This window comes from Zonotrichia leucophrys, chromosome 3, assembly GCF_028769735.1.
Source record: "Zonotrichia leucophrys gambelii isolate GWCS_2022_RI chromosome 3, RI_Zleu_2.0, whole genome shotgun sequence".
Classification (NCBI taxonomy): domain Eukaryota; kingdom Metazoa; phylum Chordata; class Aves; order Passeriformes; family Passerellidae; genus Zonotrichia; species Zonotrichia leucophrys.
Genome location: NC_088172.1, coordinates 100,933,128 through 100,953,727, shown reverse-complemented (window position 1 = coordinate 100,953,727; position 20,600 = coordinate 100,933,128). Strand labels below are relative to the sequence as shown.

At 45.8% G+C, this 20,600-nt stretch overlaps 1 protein-coding gene across 2 annotated transcripts in view; it reads left to right on the top strand.

The window, feature by feature from the left end:
* Nucleotides 1-20,600, top strand: part of SLC24A3 (solute carrier family 24 member 3) — a 110,638-nt gene that overhangs the window by 42,931 nt on the left and 47,107 nt on the right. For both annotated transcript variants that reach the window (XM_064709621.1, XM_064709620.1), the window contains exons 3-4: nt 11,294-11,370; nt 18,968-19,042. In XM_064709621.1, coding sequence (XP_064565691.1) covers nt 11,294-11,370; nt 18,968-19,042 — 152 coding nt within the window. The remainder of the gene's footprint in view (nt 1-11,293; nt 11,371-18,967; nt 19,043-20,600) is intronic.

The following is a 20,600-nucleotide window of genomic DNA, read 5'->3' as shown; positions in this document are numbered from 1 at the left end:
CCCTCTGTGTCCCTGCTCACATCCCAAGCTGATTTGTGTCCCTTGCTGGCCTGTTTGTGCCTTTAGCAGCTCTCTGGCTCTGCATCTTCTGTGGTACAGTGCTTTTCTGTAGCCTGCTGAAACAGAAGGAGATGCTTGCCATCCTCCCTAGCTTTGCTTTAAGCATCTTCTCTCTCCTTGCAGCCATTAAAACTAAAAGCCACGTGTTGTGCAAGTGGATTTTCTCTATATTAATGCTTTCAGGGGCTCTGGGCCACTTCTTAGTGCAGCATGTACGTGCATTGTTAGGAAGTGGAGTTGGGCTGTGAATTTACAATGTGAAATGGCTGAGGTTTAAGCATTTGCATTTTCCCAGGCTCAGGAAGGTCCCAGTCCTAGCTGAGGAGCAAGTTTCCATAGCAGATTGTGGGAACCAGCACTGTCCTGCCCAGGTGTTTGTGCAGCAGGCAGCAAGGGGTGGTTTTAATGAGCTGCCCTTATGAGCTGTGTGTTGGAATGGGTAGGATTGATGGATTTTGTGTAAGACAGCAGCACACGGTAAATATTTGAGTCCATCTGCTGGAGATGGTCGATGCCTTGTGTGGGAGCCTGTCCTGGACCCAGTGGGGTGCAGGGGGGTCCCTCATCCCAGGAGTGCATCCAGAGCTGCCAGAGAAAGAAGGATGTGAGCTCTGGTTTTTGGGAATCTCTGGAGTTTGCTCAGTGAGAAGCAGAATGCAAGGAGGGGTTCTTGTCCATGATGTGACCCTTCTGCCATTCCAGCCTGTGCAGAGTGTGTGTCATGTCTGACTTCCTCAGGGATCAGTCCTTCACACAAAGGGACTTTCCTGGAGGGTAGGAATGCTGCCTTCTTGTTTTTCCATCTTGGAAGGCAGGAGGAGGAGCAGGGTGATGAGGTGGATGATATTTGCTGTAAAATGGAAGGTATTAGGTAAGGCATTGATGGGAGAACATCTCTGGGGTGCTCTTTGTCTGTCTCCAGCTGTAGCTGCAACATCAGCAGTGCCAGCACCACCCTGACAAGCCGGCCTCTCCATGACACAGGATTTTGCTGTGGAAAACAGAGCTAGGAGGGGCTGCAAGAGGAGAAATAGTTTAAAAGCCCCCTCAGATTGCTGTGTCATGGTTCCCTTCCTGCTGGCTGGTGACACCTCTGAATCCAGGACCACACCTTCCCTCCTCCTCTGGCAGGTCTGGAGCTCTGGAGGAGCACCAGAGGGAGGTTCTGGGGTGCTCATCAAAGGAGAGGCTGGAGGTACTTCCCCTGAATGCTTCTCATTTGTTGCCTGGTAAATGTAGGCTCTTCCAGGATAATGAAGTTGTAAGTGTATCCTCTGGAATTGATTGAAAGTCTGGCTCACCGTTTTAAGGTATTTAAAGACTTTAAAGACTCTCTTATTTGAAAACATAATCTTATTTTAAGACTCTGGATATTAGCAATGCAATGCTTCCATTTAGGGAGGAAGGGGAGGAAAGGATATAATTGGGATAAAACAGAAAATTAAAAAAGAGCCTAGTAGTACCTTAGTAAAACAGATGGTCCTTTCTCCAACCACACGTAAAAGAGCTCTGCCTGTGTGGGATTTAGATGTAATTACAGCTGCCCTTGGAGCTCCCTCTGATTGTTTGGAAGAACAAATTCTTGGGGATCCACTGAAATCAAACCTTTTTTGTGCCCAGCTTTCTCTTGTCATGTGGGGGAGGTGAGGGGGTTCCTCCTTCCTCTCTGCTTCTCCTTTCTGCCAGCAGAGAGCAATGAATGCTTTTTCCATGTCAACACAGAAAGTGTATAAATGTTTGCATATATAAAAAACATGAGAAACTTAAACCATCGCAAAGAGCAACTATTCTTTCACTTCTTCTTCATTCTGATTGATCCTTTAAGGTCAAATGATTGTGGTGGGAGGCTGTGAAAGGAGCTGCCATTGATGATGCCCCAGTCAGCATTGTCACCTGCCTTGGGGCACATGTCACTGCAATGAGAAGAAGGTGTTGCCTGTGTCCAGAGGCCACTGCCACCAAGGAGCTGGGACTCTGCTGAGGGCATCCAGGGCCTGCAGGGAGGAGGGATCACTGTAGGAGTGATCCTCCTGGAGAGGAGTCCCACCTTTGGGACAGAGCTTCCCAGCAGCCTGGTGTGGTCAAGCTCCAGGGAGCTGGCCTCGTGCACATCATCATTTGGGAGCTAATAAGCATGAGGCATCCAGATGGCAGGAGTGATGTGTGTATTGTAGCAGAGCTAATGCTGAGGCCCAGTGGTAATGCAATGTTCCTTGGGTATCAGTAGCGATGTTCTCTTCTAAAATGGTAATAAAGGGCACATTTGCTTATTAGTAATGAATGTCAAGCCATTCACCATCATGAAAATATCCTATTCCCATGACTTTGATAAATAGCTGCTGAAGCTCATGAATTTTTAACAGTAGTCCTATATTTAGGGGCTTTCAGTTTCTGGGTGAGATGAAAGGCGCTTCGGAGATGGAGTTCTGGAAACGCCTCGTCTTCTGCAACCACTGGTACCTATTTAAAGCCAGTATTGTCTTTCTGATGTATGAACAGTATGTTGACATTGATTGATGTGATTTTTATGCTGGAGATTGGGCTCTGAGCCTGCCTGTCACCATAAAGCAAAATGCATAACTGCAGAGGGACCTGCTGTGTACTTTGCTTCATCTGCATGAGCTGCGTGTTCACTTTTCCCCACAGTCACAGAATAAACTGAACCACTTCTTCCCTGTAGGAACCAGCTATGAGGAAAAGAGGAAAGCAAAACTGAAATCTGTCAGTGGGACCCCAGGGGAAAGGGCAGGACCCAGCTCTGGCATGTGACACAGGACAGGGCAAAGCCTGGGTGTGGGTTTTCCAAAGATCTGGACCCTGATGGTGCTCGCTCTCTGGCTTGGTCCCCTCAGCAGCACTGAGCTCCCCCATCAGGGATGCTCTCCTGGACAAAATGACAGGAAGAAGGAAGAGTGGCACTATATAGATAATTACAAAGGAGACAAAAAATCTGTCGAGCTTCCTGTGCAGTTCAGAGGTGAGATGTGGGGAACAGAAAGTGTGTGCTCTGTCAGGCTGTGCTGGAGAGCCAGAACCCCCAGTTTCACTGACCTCAGCCCTCTGAGGGCACTGGTTCCAAAGGGTGTTGTGACAGCCTTGCTGTGGGAGTCACACTGGTCCTTAGTCAGTGCTAATTGCTGGAAAGCAATTAGTTTGTTTAGACAGGGCTGTGGTGGTTCCCATCCATGGAAGATCTTGTTTGCTGCATCCTCTTCTTTCCACAGCCATCCCCAGTTCCCATCTCACTCTGCTCAGCAGAATGGTGTGCAGTTGCCTGGGCTCTTTTTAGAAATAATGTGTTTCATCCCATTTCTTGGGACAGCACGTGTCCCAGTCTTCTCTGAGATGGTCATTGCCAGGTGTATGATGAATGCATGTAATGCTGAGAAAATTGTTGAAATATCAGCCTGGAGTAAGGGAATTGCTGGTGGCAGGATAATAAGGGGGCTGAGAAACCTCCCAGTTGAACCTAGACATTTTCAGCTACTGCATCACAGTGCAGTAAAACTGGAAAAATTGAATTAAATAATGGCCAGACCATGAGCAGGTAACTCTGAGGAACTTGTCAGGTGTGCAGTTGGTGTGAGCTGAGGGTCTGAGCTACGCCTGGAGGAGCAGAGGGGTGTTCAGAAATACCAATGAACTGCACAAAGAGCTGGAGAAGATGTGATGAGGGCACAAGTAAGACCCCTGTGCTATGTGTTTCAGCCAGAGAGCTGACTGCAGCTCTCTTCCAGAAGAGCTGGGCTTGTGGCTGATCCAAGCCAAGCTGAAGCCACAGATGTTGGATGCCTTGGAAAAGGCTGGCTGTCATCCTGAGAGCTTTGTCACCTGACAATCCCTCCCATGCTAATGTTTACACCCCCAAGAATTCCCTTCTAATGTACTTTTATTGCTCTATCAAAGTAAAGAATTGCTCTAATTTCCTTTTATAGATGCTTTAGGTAGGTGTAGCATTTTAACCTTGTAATTTTGGAACAGAAATTTTCCCTGCCAGTTTTACATGCAAAGAGCTAAATGATGGATGTCTGAAGTATGGAACTGTCTCTGATTTGCTAAACATAATTTCCATAAGATTTAAGTGCCTGAGCACTTTAAGCACCTTGTGTTGGGATGGAAATGGGAAAGGAAAATTGCTTCTGTTGTGGCTGAGAGGGGAAGGGACCAGATCCTCTGGGTGTCATTTAAGCTTAAATGGAAAATCCTAACACGTTTTGGGTCCTGTCCTGTGCTCCCCAGGGTGTCAGGACAGGGGCTCCCTGTCATGGCAGGGCTGCCCTGCCTTTACAACCACCTCTGGGCCTCTAGAGGAGACAGGCCATGTGTCCTCATTATCCACAACTAATCTCCAAATAATGGTAAACACTGATTACATCAAAGTAAGAAAATAGTTAATGGGATGCCTAATGTAAAATAGCAGAGATTGTAATAGCTTTAAGCATTTATACATTCAGTGGAGCTTAAAGCATATTAGAGCTGCTCCACAGATGAGCCTGGACAGTTCAAATGTTGAAATTCATTTGCAGGCAGTAAATCCCTGCCCTGATGGCTTTGGGGGAGGCCTGGAGCAGAGGCTGCTTTGGCAGGAGGGCAGTGCTGGCTTGGGGGCTGCACTCTGTGACCTGTGAGGGCTTTTCCAGCCCAAAGGCTTCTGTGACTCCAGGGTCTCTGTGCCCCTCACATCCTCCTCTGGCCCAAGGTGCTGTCCCTGTGCCACATTCCAGGTGCTCACAGTGGCATTGCTCTGCTGCTTGCCAAAGCCAGCCCCTGTTGAAGCTGCCTTTATTCCTGGACCACGTGTTTAAGCCACAACTTTAAACATGTTTCTGGCAAAATCCAAAAGTTTGGTTCTTTGCAGGAGGTTGTTTTGGTTTTTTGTTTTTTTTTTTTTAATATGCTCCAATCCAGGTTCCCAGCCACCCCTGTATTCCTAGGGGAATTTGCTCCCCTCCTTTGAGCTCATGGCATCCCTGCCTCAAGTACTTGAGATGCTGAAAGATTAAAAAGTCCCTCCCTCTCCCACCCCCCAGAAAAGCAGAGAGGTGACAGCAGCATCTCTTCCTTTCCAGGTGGCTTTGTAGAAGTGCTTCTGTAAAGTTGCCTTTTTTGGTTAGCCTGCCCATGGATAGGAGCACAATATAAATATTTGTTACCCAAAATAAAGCTAATGAAAGAGGGACTGTATTCCGTTCCAAATCAGAAGAAGTCTGGGAACTCCAGAATAGCTGTAATTAAGCCAGTAAATTATTAGGAATTTCTGGCAGTTCGTGTGAGGACAGGAACCAGCCAGGGATGTGTTCTTTTCTTGCTTGGTTTTTGTTCTTCTTGTTTGGTTTTGCTGAGAGCCTTCCAGTACCAGCTATTTCTGCCCAGAGTGTGTGGCTGATAATGGATCACTTTGCAGGAGCATTGCATTTGTCAAGGGTAACATTTTGATCCAGCACCAGCTGTGCTCAGGTCTGTAAAAGTTGTACCACTGGCACTTGTGCTGATAGCTCCCTGTGCTGCCTCTCACAGGGAGCAATTGCTGCTCAGGATGGGGACAGAGCAGAGAAAAATTTACTATAGAATCCCAGAAAGGTTGGAAGGGACATGAAAACCTGTACAGTGGAAACCTGTACTCCCTGCCATGGACAGGGACACCTGGCACCATCCAAGGGTGTTCCAAGCTCCATTTAACCTGGCCTTGGACACTTGCAGGGATCCAGGGGCAGCCAGAGCTTCTCTGGGCAGCCTGGTCTTTTTCTTCTCACAGGGAAGAATTTCTTCCAGGTATCCAATCTACCCCTGCCCTCTGTCAGCTTAAGCATAAATTATATTTATACATATATATACACATTTTAATATATTTATATATATATTAAAAATATATAATATTTAAAAAATATATATGCTTATATAGATACATTATATATGTTCTATAAAATATTTATTATATATATAGTATTATATATTTTTACATATTATATTCTATATAATATATAGAATATATATTTTATATTAGATATATTTTATATATTATACATTATATACTGTAATAGAACATATATTTATATATATTCATATATATATAAAAATATATATATATATAAATGTATACTTACATATAAATATATATTTATATATAGTATGTATTATATATATAAGATACTATATATACATATATATACACATATATATAAATATATATATACATATACACACACACACACACACACATATATATATATATACACATATATATATATACACACATATATATATGGTCAAGTAAAACACGGGAAGATAAAAGCTCAAAGATCCTGGGAAACAATTGCCAGATTCTTGCTGTGACAGAAATTAGTTCATGTACTGAACAAAGGAAAGTATAACCTTCTCTTTAAAGGTCACTCGCTGCTGTTATTTGACTTAAACTCTCTCTGAACCATATACTGTAGCATATTATTTATTATTTCTGATTTCTCCCCCATTTTTGCTGAGATATATGTGCTTGTTGTCCTTGGATCTTGATGCACCTTTGACCTTGCAAGCAACTCATTTGCACTGCAGCCAAGGCAGAACCTTTTTGACTTCACAAGGGCTCTGCTTGTGTTCAGGGGTTTGTTCCTTTAAGGCTGTGCTTCCTGCAGTGGGGGAAAGTCTCAGGAGAATGTGTGTGCAGCTGGCATAGGGAAAGAGCCCCATGATGGAACAGGACTTGAGTCTGGGAGCACAGTGTCACCCAGCACACAGCCAGGAGAGTGTAGAGAAAAGGAGGACCACACTGTGTGGAGTGTGCAGGGCTGGGCATTTCATGTGCTTCTTTCAAAGGAGATGCACTTTGCACTTTCTGCACAGTTCTGAACATGTTAAATTCTGGAGAATTGTCAGCTAGGTGTGTATGGAAATGACAAGCTGCCCAGCTGCTGGGGACACCCACAGAACCATGCATGCCCTGGCTGTGTGCCTGTTTACACCCAGGTAAAACAGCCCTGCAGCCTGGCCAGAGCTGCCCTCCCTGGAGTTGGTGCTGAGAGGCAGCAGTGGGGCTGCTCCGTGGGTGCAGGCCCTGGGAGCTGCTCTGGCAGCTGTTTTCAGGCTGTGATTTCTCTCCAGAGTAGCAGGGAGTAATGTTTGTTCTCACTTCCCATGCAAATGAGCTGCCAGCTCTGAATTCCCTGTGGTGCACAGGGTTCACCATCTCATATCCCTCCATCTCCTCCCTCCTTTCTTCCCCCAGCCCATGCCTAAGTTACTCAACAGAAACACAGACCTGTCCCATTCTGTTGACACCACCCCTGCTCTGTCTGGAACAGGTACCTGGCCAGCCTCAGTGGCTCCAGCAGGGGTGAAGCTCCCACCCCTCTGCCTCTTGCTGCCACCTCTGTTGGGTGACTGTCCCCCCAGGGGCCAGGCACAGAGCCTGGAAAGCCACTGTAAGGTGTGGGATGGTAACTCTGGGCATGCTGCATGATTTACTGTGGGCTCTGTGCCCCGTGCTGCTTCAGCTGCTGCTTTGCAGCAAAGTGGAGACAGGAGTGAAACATTAGCAAATGTTTTATTATTGATGTATCACCATAGTTTGGCTCTCTTTGCATTTTGGCTCATGCCGCTGCAATGTAAGCACCATTTTCACTTAGTAGAGAGTAAAACATTATTTATATTTATATTTATATTTATATTTATATTTACATTTATATATATTTATAATATAAAATATAATTTAAATATATATTTAAATATATATTATATATTTTATATATATTACATATAATATATCATATGTGATAAATATTTTATTTAAATTTATTTATATATGATATATTTAAATTTATTCTATATTTATATATAGAATAAATATTTTATATTATATATATTTATATAAATAATATGCATATTAAATATATATTAATATATATTATATATTTATAGTTACATATATATATATGTATGTGTGTGTGTGCATATATGTGTATATATATATGTGTGTGTATATATATATATATGTCATAGGTGACAACAGCAGAATTCACAGAGAAGGAATTGTGGGGAGAGCATGAGAAAATGAACCAAGGCTGTAAATTTGTGAGTTTTCTTTTCTGGTAACTCACTGGCCAGGATGAACATCTTTCATTTCTTAAAGCTGTGGGAGATTTCCCAAGGGTTTTCTTGTCCCAGAGTAGAAACACTGGCTAGCAATATAAAGACTTCCTAAAAAAGCAAGTGGCTGTCACAGCATTTAGAACTATTGCTCCAGTACAGTGCTGGATTTTTGGAAAAGTAATCCTTTTGCAGAGGTGGGAACATTAAATGTGAGAGGGAAAGGAGGAGCTGGGAAGGGGGTTGTGAAAAGTGCCACCCTGAGGAGAGGCACAGCAGCACATTCTCTGCACCTGGGCAGAGACAGGTTTGTGTTGTGCCAGCCAGTGCAGAACCTTATGAAAATCACCTGTGGCCTGGGCTGAATAGGGTTCCAATTTTGCACACTAATTGAGAATAGCAGGACAAGAATTAATTCCAGCTCATTGTATTATGAAAAATAATTTTCTCTTGGCAGGTGTAGATCCAGATATTTTGTCTGAATCTGGCCATACCCTTTTGATGGTGTCCTCAAAAGGTGTGGAGTCCCTGTGCTGCAGAGCAGCCTGTCAGAACACCTGGGGTCAAGTGCAAAAGTGCACAGCTGCTCACACCTTATGCTCATCTGTGTCTGCAACATTTAGCTCCCTTTCCAAGGCCAATCCATATCTTGCTAATGGCCATCTAATTCCAGTTACTTCCAAATGTGAATAATCCTTATATTAATTCACAGTTCTACGAGTTGCCCCAGTGCCAGGTAGAACTGCACCCTTGGAAAGAGTGTTGTTCAGCCCTTGGTTTTCTGGGAATGTGACCCTCAGGAACTGAAAACTGAGACTGAGTTGTGTATGCCCAAGGGCTGGAACCCCCTGGGAAATGCACCAGGAATTGTGCCTGATGCCCACAATGCAGGAGGTAACTGGGGAGGCGCTAAATAAGCTCTGTGAAGATCCTGCCCTTCTGCTCCTCCAATCTGATACCTGCCAATCTGCAGGACCAGAGTGGATTATCAGGCTGAAGTGTTTTATTCTTTGAGTTTAGGTTCATTGCCAGGGTGGTTGGGGTTTTTTCTGTGCAATCAAAATAAACCTGGCAAAATCTGCACCTATTTTCTGACAAAGGCTGGGGACTCTTTTAGTGAAATAACAAACTGTCTGGGCTTTTATAATCCACTAAATAGGGCAGCTGTTGTTGGAGTGGTGTTCCAGCAGCACCCTTTATTTCTTCTTAGAAAGGAGCTCCTGTGTTTTGCAAAGCTCTCCTCTTATCTGTACTCATCTGCACCTGATGCAGCTAATAAAAATGCAGCAGATTTCAGATTTGCATACATTAGTTTATAATTGCATGTTTCCCAGTGTAACCCACTGAATGTGTTTGTGTTGGGGAGGATGTGCTGATGGACATTTTGGATTTTCTCTGAAAAGCAGGTGCATTTCCTGCCAGTGTGGGGTGGGAACCTGAGCCTGAGGGAGCACTGGGCATTTCTGCTGTGCGCAGGAAGGAGGGCCAGGATTCCCAGACACTACACTAAAGACAGCTTATGCTATTTTTGTACTGTTTTTTCCCCTTTATGCCTTTACCTTAGGTGCACTTCAGGCTCCTTGAGCCTCCCAGAGACTCTTGATAAAGGGATTGTATTTTTATCATCTGTCTGTAATGAATGTAAAGTCTCAGAGGCAGCTGCAGGAGGAGGGGAAGCACACACACGTGTATTGGCAAACAATTCTGCATATTGCTGCAGGCAGACCTCCCTGTGTTTCCTTTGGTCAGGAGTTTTTCTTAAAGCTTTGAGGGAAACACTGGATTTTGACATAATGTTGTTTTGCTGAGGAAAGATGAATCCTTTCCACCTCATTTACCTTTGCTGTCTCTCAGCTTCCACAGTGTTTTGTGTTGCTTTTTGGGGTTTTCCTCACTCCTGTCCTTGTGCTGGTACCTCCCTGACTACTTCCTTAGGCTGCACACCTAACACAGGGGTTTCTGGCAGCCTTTGGCAGCTCTAACGCAGCAGATGTGCTGGGGTGGGAGGGGAAGGCAGCCTGGCAGGACTTGTTCTGCCTTGGAAAGAAGGAATCACAGCTCCTGGAAGTGGTCACAGCTCCTGGTGGGTGAGTCCTGACTGGTGATGAAAAGTCACAGGCGTTGCTGGTTCTCATAAAGGAGAAGGGTATTCCTGTGTTCCTCTGTTGTGGATATTCTAAAGATGCTTCTGCTGGTTTGTTAGGACTCCTTATAGAATTTTCCAATCCATAGGAATACAATTAACAGTAATAACCTGAGCCTTTGGGTAAAAGACTGTAAAAAAGAGTGGTTTCCTCCTGTGGTGCAGTGCCTGGGTAGAGCTGTTACTTGCACGAAGAACAAAATTAAAATGCAGCTGCCTTTTGCTCAGTTATTGCTTCAGAGGCAGCAAAACCAGGAGAGTGAGCTGGATTGTTTTTCCATTTAATCTTCTGTGCAATTGCTAATTAAGTCCCTATTGCTGGAGCTTTATTAATGCTAAAGATGTGAAAGGCAGTTTGATTTTTTCCAGCTGATGGCTGAATGTGAAGAACTGACCATTAGAAGAAAGCTGTTGTTTCAAAATCTGGAATTACTGAGAAGCACTTGAATGCTAGACCATCATCTTCACACTGGCTTTTTGATTTATAACCCAAAGCCATTCCTGCAGCATAATTGCCAGGCTGTTCTTAAGAGCTTTATAATCCAATTAACATCCAGAGCAGTAATAAGGCATTTGAGCAAATGGAGGGAGTTTGTCTCTTGGTGACTTGCAACAGAGCATTTGCAGCCAAGGCTGTGAGGTGCTTGCTGTGCTCCTCTCCACGGCTCTGTGGGTTGCTGGGCAGTGGGAGCAGAGCTGCCAGCCCCTGCAGGAGATGCTGCACCTGCTCTGAGTGCTTCCCTCAAGGAAGGAGCCATGCTGTGCTCTAGGGGGGCATCTGTGGGTCACATTGTGGTGCTGGCCACAGCAGGAAATGGCACAGTGAAATTTGGGGAAGGAGGTGCCTGAGTTCAAGGTAAGCTGAGCCCCAGGGAGGTGAGGCAGAGCCTGTGGCAGCGGCTGCAGGGCTGGATGGGCACCTCTTGCGGTGCTACTGAGCAGCTCGTGGGGTGGGTGTGAGGAGCTGATTAAACATCTGAGCTTTCTTTCCCCCCTCCCTGCTTTTTGCAGCTCTCCATGAGTTCCCCAATGACATCTTCACCAACGAGGACAGGAGACATGGAGCTGTCGTCCTGCACGTCCTCTGTGTAAGTGTTGTGACTTTGCCTTTCTTCTCCTGCTGGCACGGACAGGGCCTTGTGTGCTCAGGAGCTCTGATTGAAGTTATTTTCTCTTTGGTGCATTTTCATCTCCTGGATGGACTGTGAAGTCAGGGATGTGATGCTTTTCTGTTCTTGGGATCTTCTGATATAAAGGAGTCAATAATGGAAGGATGGTTTAAACTCACTTCTCATTTTCATTCTTTCTATAGACACCATCAGAATGTCAGGCACAGTAAAAAAGAAAGTTGTCTCTGAAAATGGGACAGTTTAACATCTTTAAGATGAAAACTAAATGTCAGAGAGCTAAAAGATGCAGGAGTTCTGCAAGAAGTAACTCTTCTTTATGGGAAGTTTATGGGATGGAATAATTGACATAGAAATATCCATGGCATTACATGGATTGGAAAGTTTGCTTTATCAGCTCTTTGAGTTACATCAGAGACATTCTTAAGCAGCCAAGAAAATACCTGCTCCTAATGAATGTTTAGAAGCTTTCAACAATTTTTAGTCAAATGCTTTTAACAATTTTTAGTCAGCTTAAATGAGCAGTCACCATTAGCTGTGAGAAGTGATTCATGATTTCTTTTTGAGCATAAATTAGATTGCATTGTGTATTTTAATGTGAGCCCTCTGTGTAAGGATTTTATTTTGGCTAAATAGCTGCAGAAATTTGTTGAGTAACGTTGCTATTGACCGTGCCTGGCAAGTTCAAGAATCTCAAGTTTCCATGGGAACACTGAGCTTTGAAATGTTTTGGAAACTGAGCACTGGACCCGAGCTGGATTTTATATCACCAACAAGAATACTCCTAAAAATTCATATATGAATTCAGTTGTGAATGTGCCTTTAACACATACCAAAATGGAGTCTGGAGAACTGAACTGTCTAGTTCAGAATAAAGAGAAAAATCTGTTTTTAATGAGAAGTCGAAAAGCATCCACTGTCCCAGCAGAAATGTACTCAGTTTCTTCCCTGCTAGCAAACAGCAAGGCAGCTCCCTCCATCCATTGTTCCATGGGTGCTCCATTGTTCTCTGCAGCAGTTTGGTGGACTGAGGAAAATTTACTGACCACTCTTTGTCTTATGGTCCTTGAGGTGCAGGACCTGGCTGGATTCTGCCTCTCTAGTACTGGGATAGCTGGAGACAACCTCTTGTCAAAGTAAAAAATTATACTCAGATAAAACAGAAAATGTTAGCATTTAGCAGCCTGCCTCTAGTCTGGGTTGGAAAGGGTGCTCTGAACCTCCAGTTCTGTTTTTTACCTCCCAGAAATAGTTACCAAATGTGTGATGAAATCAGAGCAGAAGCAGAAATGCACTTTTTAGGGGAAGGAGGATACAGACACAGAGGTTTTTTTTTGCCTCTACTGAGGTTTCTTCGTGGGTTTGAGGAAACTGGACTGTAAAAGGAGCTCTGTAATGGCAGGGAGAACAATTCAGTGGTGATTAGAGGTCATCACCATGCTTCTCATGTTAGTGACCTCTCCTTAAGACAGTTTCTATTCATTTCAGTGAAAATGTTGTTCTCTGCCCTTTTGCCTGTACTTTCATGTTTAATTCTGAAGGACATCAAGGCAAAGCTGCTTTGCCAGAACCCAGAGGAATGGGACAAAACCTATCACAGGGACCTTGGGAAGAGCAGGAGGCTTCCCAGGGCATCTTCTCCCTGTTGTTCAATTAAAAGGGAAAAAAGACCCCAGCAAATCTTTACAGTGGGGCTGTGTGAATTACTAAAACTGATCTGATACTTCACAAAAATGAAAGTTAATCCCTAAACACTTGAAAAATGTGGGAAAAATGGGCAGGTCAGCAATAGTTTTAGGTCTGAACTGAAAATACTTTGGTTTGAAGGAGAAGTGGGCCACTGAGGCCATAATTCAGGTTAGAGTTATGGTGTTTAATTTCGCCTGGATACTTTTTCAGAGCTCAGCAGCTGGCTGCTTCATTGCCATTCATTATTTCCATGTCCCCTCTGAGAAGAGGCTGAGCTGCTGAGTATCTCCCCACTAAGTCACTGGTTTGGGATGTTCAGTTTGGAGGGGCCTGGGTCTGCATTTTAGGTCTGGTGCTGTTCCTGCAGCCTGGGAGCTCCCCAGCACCCAAAAGGCTTCTTTTTGCGATCTTAACATCACTGTTTGTAGAATCATAGTAGGTTGGATTGGAGGGAACCTTACACATTATCCAGTTCCAGCTCCCCTGCTATGGCCTGGGACAACTTCCACTATCCCAGGGTGCTCCAAGCTTTGTGCAGCCTGGCCTTGGACACTTGCAGGGACCCAGGGGCAGCCACAGCTTCTCTGGGCACCCTGTGCCAGGGCCTCAGCACTCTCACAGGGAAGAATTCCTTCCCAGTACCCAATCTACTGTGCCCTCTGCCAGCATGAAGCCATTCCCCCTTGTCCTGTCACTCCAAGCCCTTGTCAGAGTCCCTCTCCAGCTCTCCTGCAGTCCCTTTGGGTGCTGGAAGACTGTGTAGGTGCTCTCTTTGCCTTTTACTGGGTTTCATTTTGTTCCAGCTGACATCCCCATGTGGATCTTCAGCCCTGCCATGCTCAGGGGCACTTGCACCAGTTACCCCCTCCAGACAGGAGGGAAATGGCTTTGCTGAGAAATTCCCAAGGGGAATTTGAGAGAGAATGGGGGGTTTGGGTCTCTGCATTACCCTGGTGTTTTGATAGCACAGTGTTGCTTCCTCCTTTCCCAGCCTCCTCCAGCAGGTCTGGAATGCAGAGCCAGGATATTTTGTCTTGCCAGTGTGAGGAGCATGGTCAGAGCTGAGCCTGTCCCTGGGCAGAGCAGGGTGGAGGAGCAGTGTGTGTGCTCAGCCATCCATCGCTCCTGCTCCTGCCTTGCCACTGCCTCCTGTAGCCATGGGAACGGGCTCTGACAGCCCCTGCCTCCCTCCTGCCAGGAGCTGGGGAATGTAGGTCGCCCTGGACGGGCCCTGTCTCTGTTTCTGCATCGGGTCAGTAGCCAGACACATCTCATTCCTGCAGCACAGGGCTGTCTCCTTAGGGGGTTCATTTCCACAGTGCCCTGGCCGTCTGTGGGAGCACTGCTGGGCACATCATGGTGCACAACCTGCTGGGCACATCATGGTACACAAACTGCTGGGCACATCATGGTACACAACCTGCTGGGCACATCATGGTGCACAACCTGCTGGGCACATCATGGTACACAAACTGCTGGGCACATCATGGTACACAAACTGCTGGGCACATCATGGTGCACAACCTGCTGGGCACATCATGGTACACAACCTGCTGGGCACGTCATGGTACACAAACTGCTGGGCACTTCATGGTACACAAACTGCTGGACAGAGTCAACCCAAGCTCTGTGGCTTCCTGCTTTGGTTGGGGTTTTTAATTTCCCTCCAGCAATGGAGTTTTAGGTGGGTTTGTCTCAGAATCTCTGCTGGTCAGTGACCCCAAGATGTCTTAGAAAGTCTCTTTTCCCAGCCCGGTGCTTGAAGAAGGAGTCAGAACTCTTCTGTTCTCATTCTCAGGGTTGTTTATTGTTTCTTATCTATAAAATTCTTTCTCCTGGCATGACAAGGTGCACTCAAGAGATCAGACAGAGGCACTCTGCCTGCTCCTGGGGCAGTGTTATCTTTTTATACTAAAAACTATGTGTACATTATTTACAATAACTTCCCAATACCTATCACCTATGTTAGACAGTGAGCTTCTACTCTAAACCAATCTAAAAATGCCAACATCATCCAGAAGATGGAGGCTAGGAAGAAGAAGAAGGACAAGGCACGCCCAAATTCCTCCATTTTTGGGACCTCGAGCCCCCATTCTAAAAACCCTGAAAAAAATCTATTTTTCACCCAGTGACAAACTAACTATTATTCTAATTAAACCCTTTTAACTTGTAATTCTTCATATAAAGGTTGATAATTGTTTTTTCCTAAGGTTAGATCAAAGGCACAGGGGTCTTGCGCTCGAGTCCTCCAGGGCAGCCAGAGGAATTTCCTGGTTTGTGATGCAGTCAGAGTTGAGAAAAGCCCTGTGCTTGGTTAAGGTGGTTTCAGGGGTGGCCCTTTGCTAGTCCTGCCCCCCCAGGACAGGGTCTGTGGGGCAGCAGCAGGCACCCCACCCCTGCTTTGCTGCCAGCAGCAACCTCAGCCTTTCACAGCCCCCTGGGAAGGAGGCAGGGCTGCAGGGATTGCTGCTTCCACGGCATTCTGCTCTCTTGTGAAAAGCTTCCTTCACTCAGTGAAGCAAGGTTGAGTGTGAAGACTGTCATGGGAAGCTCAAAGGACTGCTGGACAAACACGAAGAATGACCATTTCTGTGCTGTGCAGTGGAGCAGGTATTTTGAGTAAGAAACTTAATCACCTTTAATGCAGAAATTGCATCTCTGTTTGTTAGAATCGTCATTTTAAAATCAGTCCTAATGTGGTACTTAATCTGGCATTTATAATCCTTTTATGCAGAGCCATTGCATTTTCCTAATTTTTTAATGTCCTTTGGGGGAGGAGGAATGAGTGTATTTTTTAAAGTGTGTTGCCTGGCTAAAGACTCCCATATCATCACTTAGAACTGAATGAAACTGGGGCTGAGCCTTATTTTGTGTGTTGAGTCCTCCACATTGTACTCTGCTGCCATTGCGCAGGCCATATTCTGTGTCCCCCAACCAATTCCTTAATTCCCAGTGGCACTTCCAGGTGGAACAGCCTTCAGTCTGTGCTGCCCTGCTCCTTTCCAGAGCTGCTGCTCCCGTGGTGCTCATGAAGACAGGGGGCCATGTGCTGAAGGAGAAATCCATGTGATTTCTTCGTGGAATCTCAGGATGACTTACTTGAGATCTCAAGATGTGATGTTGGCCCTCTCCTCACAGGACATGCCATACAGACTGGCCTCCTTGATGCTCCTGCCTCTCCTCCCTCTTGCACAAAAAAGCCCCCTCCTGCTTGTGTTCCTGCTGGCCCAAACTCTAAATATTGCTTTGTTGTGTTTGTTTAAGAAGCAAACAAACAAGCCCCACCAAAAAGCCCGAAGAACTTCCAAGGAAGTACAAGTGTCTATCCTCATGTGTTCGCTGACTGTGGGCAGCGTCCAGTGATTTAGGCTGTGAACAAGGCTGGGATTTAGCCAGATACTCCTTCAGTTCTGACACTTTGCACTTTATTGCACCCACTTGAATGAACTTAGGGAAGACTCAGAGCCAAAGCCAGCTTTGTGGCAGCAGTGAGGTCATGAAAGGGAATGCTGGAGTGTGCAGGTGCCATGGGCTCAGCCTGGTCAGTGCACTCCATCCTGAGGAGTGCCGTGGGTTTGCTTTAGTGCTTCCAGCTCCTGCAGCAGGGATACAGTCCCACTCCTGGGGGGAATGAGCAAGAGCCTGGAGGGGCAGTTCCTTCACATTTATTTTTCTGTTCCTTACTCATTTCAGTGCCCTTTTTGCCTTTTGTCTTGTACCTGATCCTACTAATAAGAAAGCCTGGGCGGACAAAAGCAAATTCCCTTGTCACCCTTGAAGGTGGTTGCTGTGCCCTCTCAAAACCAGGACACCATGAGATTCCACTTTGATGCTGGGATGTGGAGATGCTTTGGCAGTCTTGAGTGCACTGGAAGCGACACAATCCCTCCCCTGGCATCATTTGAATGTGCATCTAAGATTCCAGAGTAGGAATTGTCTCAACTGAAGAACTGGTGGCCCTGGTGCCTCAGTGAGCCCTGTGGAGTGTGGCATCATCTGTGGACACCTGCAGTGCAATGCAGTGCAAGTGTGGGGGCATCTGGGATGAGCTGCCTGGGTTTGGGGGCATGGGATGCTGCTTCCCCTTGGCCCCATACCCTTGCCTGGCTCTGGAAGGTGCAGGAAGCCCAGCAGGCATGCGGAGCCCTGTGCTCCGTGGGTGTGGATCGTGTCAAAGGGAGAGGACATGCTCACGTTGCAGGAATGATGCTGCTGGACAGATTAGCCTTCTTGAGGGGCATTACTGTGTGTTGGGGCAGGGCACTGAGGGCATGACTCACTGCAGATTATTATGATTAGCAGATCAAAAATCTAAGCTGAAGTTAGGCACCCTTTATCTGTTATGTTTCAATGGAATTTGGCCACATCACTCTCTGGAGCCCTTTCTGATCCTTGTTCCTATCTTCCTTTATCTCCGTTGATACAGTTGATGTTGTATCAGCAGCTGGTGCTCCCTTTGCAGGATCAGGTTCTTTGCTGCACCCAACAGAGTTGGAGACCTGGAATTTTGCTTACTCTTGTGGTCCTTGGGGCTGTTTTGCAGTGTAAGATTTTCAAAAAGCCCAAGTTACACTTACTCATGTTTATGATGAGGGACAAAGAAGCACAGAAACTATCCAAGTGACATTCTAGCACCTGTTGTGTCACGATTGTGCCAAAATAATTTGTTATGATGGAACTCCCATCTCTAATCCTGAAAAAAAAAATACACTTGAGTTATTTTTGAACTCAAAAGTTGTCATGGCTGAGATGTACAGTAATTACTGCCTTTTTTGCAGCAAACTTGTAACTCTGGCAAATTAGAATCTGTGTTTTCGGTGGGGCTGGGGGATTTAAACCTGTTCCTGGAAAATCAAAACAAGAAGAAAAAAACCTGTGGGCCATTTTTATTGCTGCTTTCTCTCCAGAAAAAAAATACTCTGGTCTCCTTGCATTGCCTGAGCTTCTGCAAGACTCCAACAGCAAGCAAAGCCAGAGGATCTGTGGGTGATGTGCTTGCAACTGTGGTTCCCTAAGATTAATACACTGTTTTTCTACAAATATTGGCCACTTCTCTCAGCTGTATGTAAGTCACTGGAGCTGCACTGCTTGTAGAAGTAACTGTGGAGTGAGCTCCTTCCCTGTGGGCAGGATGGGCCAGGTTGCCTTCCAGGGCTTTGCTGTGTGCATGTGAGCCACACTGTGCCATTTGCCCCTTGGGGCAGAGATCAGGCCCCAGCACATTCTGCTTAATAGTACAGAAACCAAGATTAAATGCTTCTTGCATGAAATTGAAGAGCTGATTGGCCCAGTTTCTTTTTGAGTCCTGTGTTCGCCCTTGGTTATATTTTTTCCTATGTGAAGTTCAGCAAGATTTACTGCTGGGACCCAGGTGACATGGCAGGGCACTTCAGTCCAGAAAAAAAGCTTCTTTTCCAGAACACTAGATTTCAAAAATACTCCTCCAGGGTTTAGATTTTTACAGAATGCAGTGATAGAAAAGCATTGCGCTGCCCAACAGGGATAAAAAGGAAGGCGAAAGTACTTCAGTGTGGCTTAGTAATGTCCAGAGTAAAAAAGAAGAAAAGCAAAAATATTTCAATGTGGATTAGCAATGTCCAGAGAATTAAAAAAAAAAAAGAAACAAAAAAAAAGCAGCCTTTATGGTGAAGATAAAATGTTGGCAGCTTTTGATAGTTTATAAGAACTTTCAGATAAATACTCCATGATTTTTCAGTTACATCCCAGAGAGCTCTATGAGTTCTTCTTGCAAGAGCGTTTTATTTTCTTGCAAAGTCTGTACCAAATGAAACCTGGGATGGGTTGGGCTGCTGCCACTCAGTTGTGTGTGACAGTCTCCAGGCTCAGCCCTCTCTCTCCTCCCTTGCAGGCTGTGTACATGTTCTACGCCTTGGCAATCGTCTGCGATGACTTCTTCGTCCCTTCGCTGGAGAAGATCTGTGAAGTGAGTGTTAGATGTTCTGCTCCTTCCTCTTGTGCTGCTTTCACAGCACTTCTGGAGAGCCCTGGGCTGTGGTGATGGTGTGTTTATTTGCTGTTGTCCTGCAGTGCTGCCTGTGCTGCTTGTCTTGTTGCTCAACATGATGTGTGCGTGTTGACTCAGCTCTGTGTTCTTCCTCGCAGGACAGGCTCTCCAGGTGCTCCAGGCATTCCCACTGGGGTGGTTCTGCTGCCTCTTGTTTGTGTGTCTTTGCAGATGTCTCTGCAGAAACACCAGGCCCTAGCCTTAGCTGACAGAAATTAAAACCTCTGGTGATTTATCCTGGTAGAAATCCATGGATCTTGTACCCTGCCCTCACAGTCATGACTGTCAGACCTTGTGTTGTGTGGGTGTGAGTTGTAAAGCAGCAGGGACAGCTAGGTCAGCTGTAAAGAAGCTTGTGAATGCTTCCAGCAATTACAAGGGACTCTGTTTCTCTTTGGTAAGGTCAGGATGCCTAAATTTTAGAAGACAAGGAGTACATTTTTGCCTAAATCAGCTCGGACAGCCACAGAGCGAGCACAGACCATGTGCCCAAAATTACTGCGAGCCATATCTGCTGTCAGTTCCAGCAGTGAAATCTCTGTGAGGGGAGAACATGGCTGGTCTTGGCAGTGAGAGATCTGTGCCATTTGTACAAGACACCTGTCCATGTGCCTGGGAAGAAGTGTCACCCGTCAGGGCGTGGGCTGTGCTGGCCCTGGGAGAGGTGTGGGAGCTGACAGGGCAAATAATTTGTGCTGACAGCACTGATGGAGGCGGTCTCCAAACTAATCTGATAGTTAAAGTTCAGCACTCTGCTGTGTGGGCCTTTTTTGCATCATCAAAGAAAAAAGCCCCCAGGAAATTCCACTTTTGGTTCTTAAGTATAGAGGTAACTGAAAGGTAACAACATAAGACAGGAGCTTCTGTCCTGCAAAGTTGCTGCACCCTCTGGGGCTGAATCTGGGGAACCCCATTGCAAGGTTCAGGAGAGGGAATGCTGGTGTGGGAATGGGGATAGGAGATGCTGGGGGATGTGGACACACTGAGTTCTTTGACCTCCTCTCTGCCAGGCAAGTGAACCTGACTGGGAAATACGGCTCTAGAAGCTGGCTCAGGTGTCTGTGGGTGAACAAAACCTGAGCTGAGTGAGCACTGTCCAGGACAGGCTTGTATTTTGGGGTGCTGTCAGTATGCCCAAGGGCAAACCACCCCCTCAGGAAGTCAGCACAGCTGTCTGGTGGCTGTGCCACCTTGGCTGGTGGCTTTGCTTTCAAGAGGCACCACCATGAGTTCCAGCAGCTGTTGTAGGATGGATGTCTCCATAGTTTCACAGAGCATCCTGCAGAGGAACCTGGCCTTTGAGGATCTGCCTCTGGTCCTGTGAACTTCTTTCATGATAGTTTTAATCCTGTTTAAAATAGCTTTCCATAAATCTGTATTTTATCAGGTTAAACAAGCTTTATAGCACTCCAGCAGTGCTGTGGTCTTCTGCTTCAAGGGCACTCCTGGTGAGGGCACATCCTGTCCTTTTCCCTTG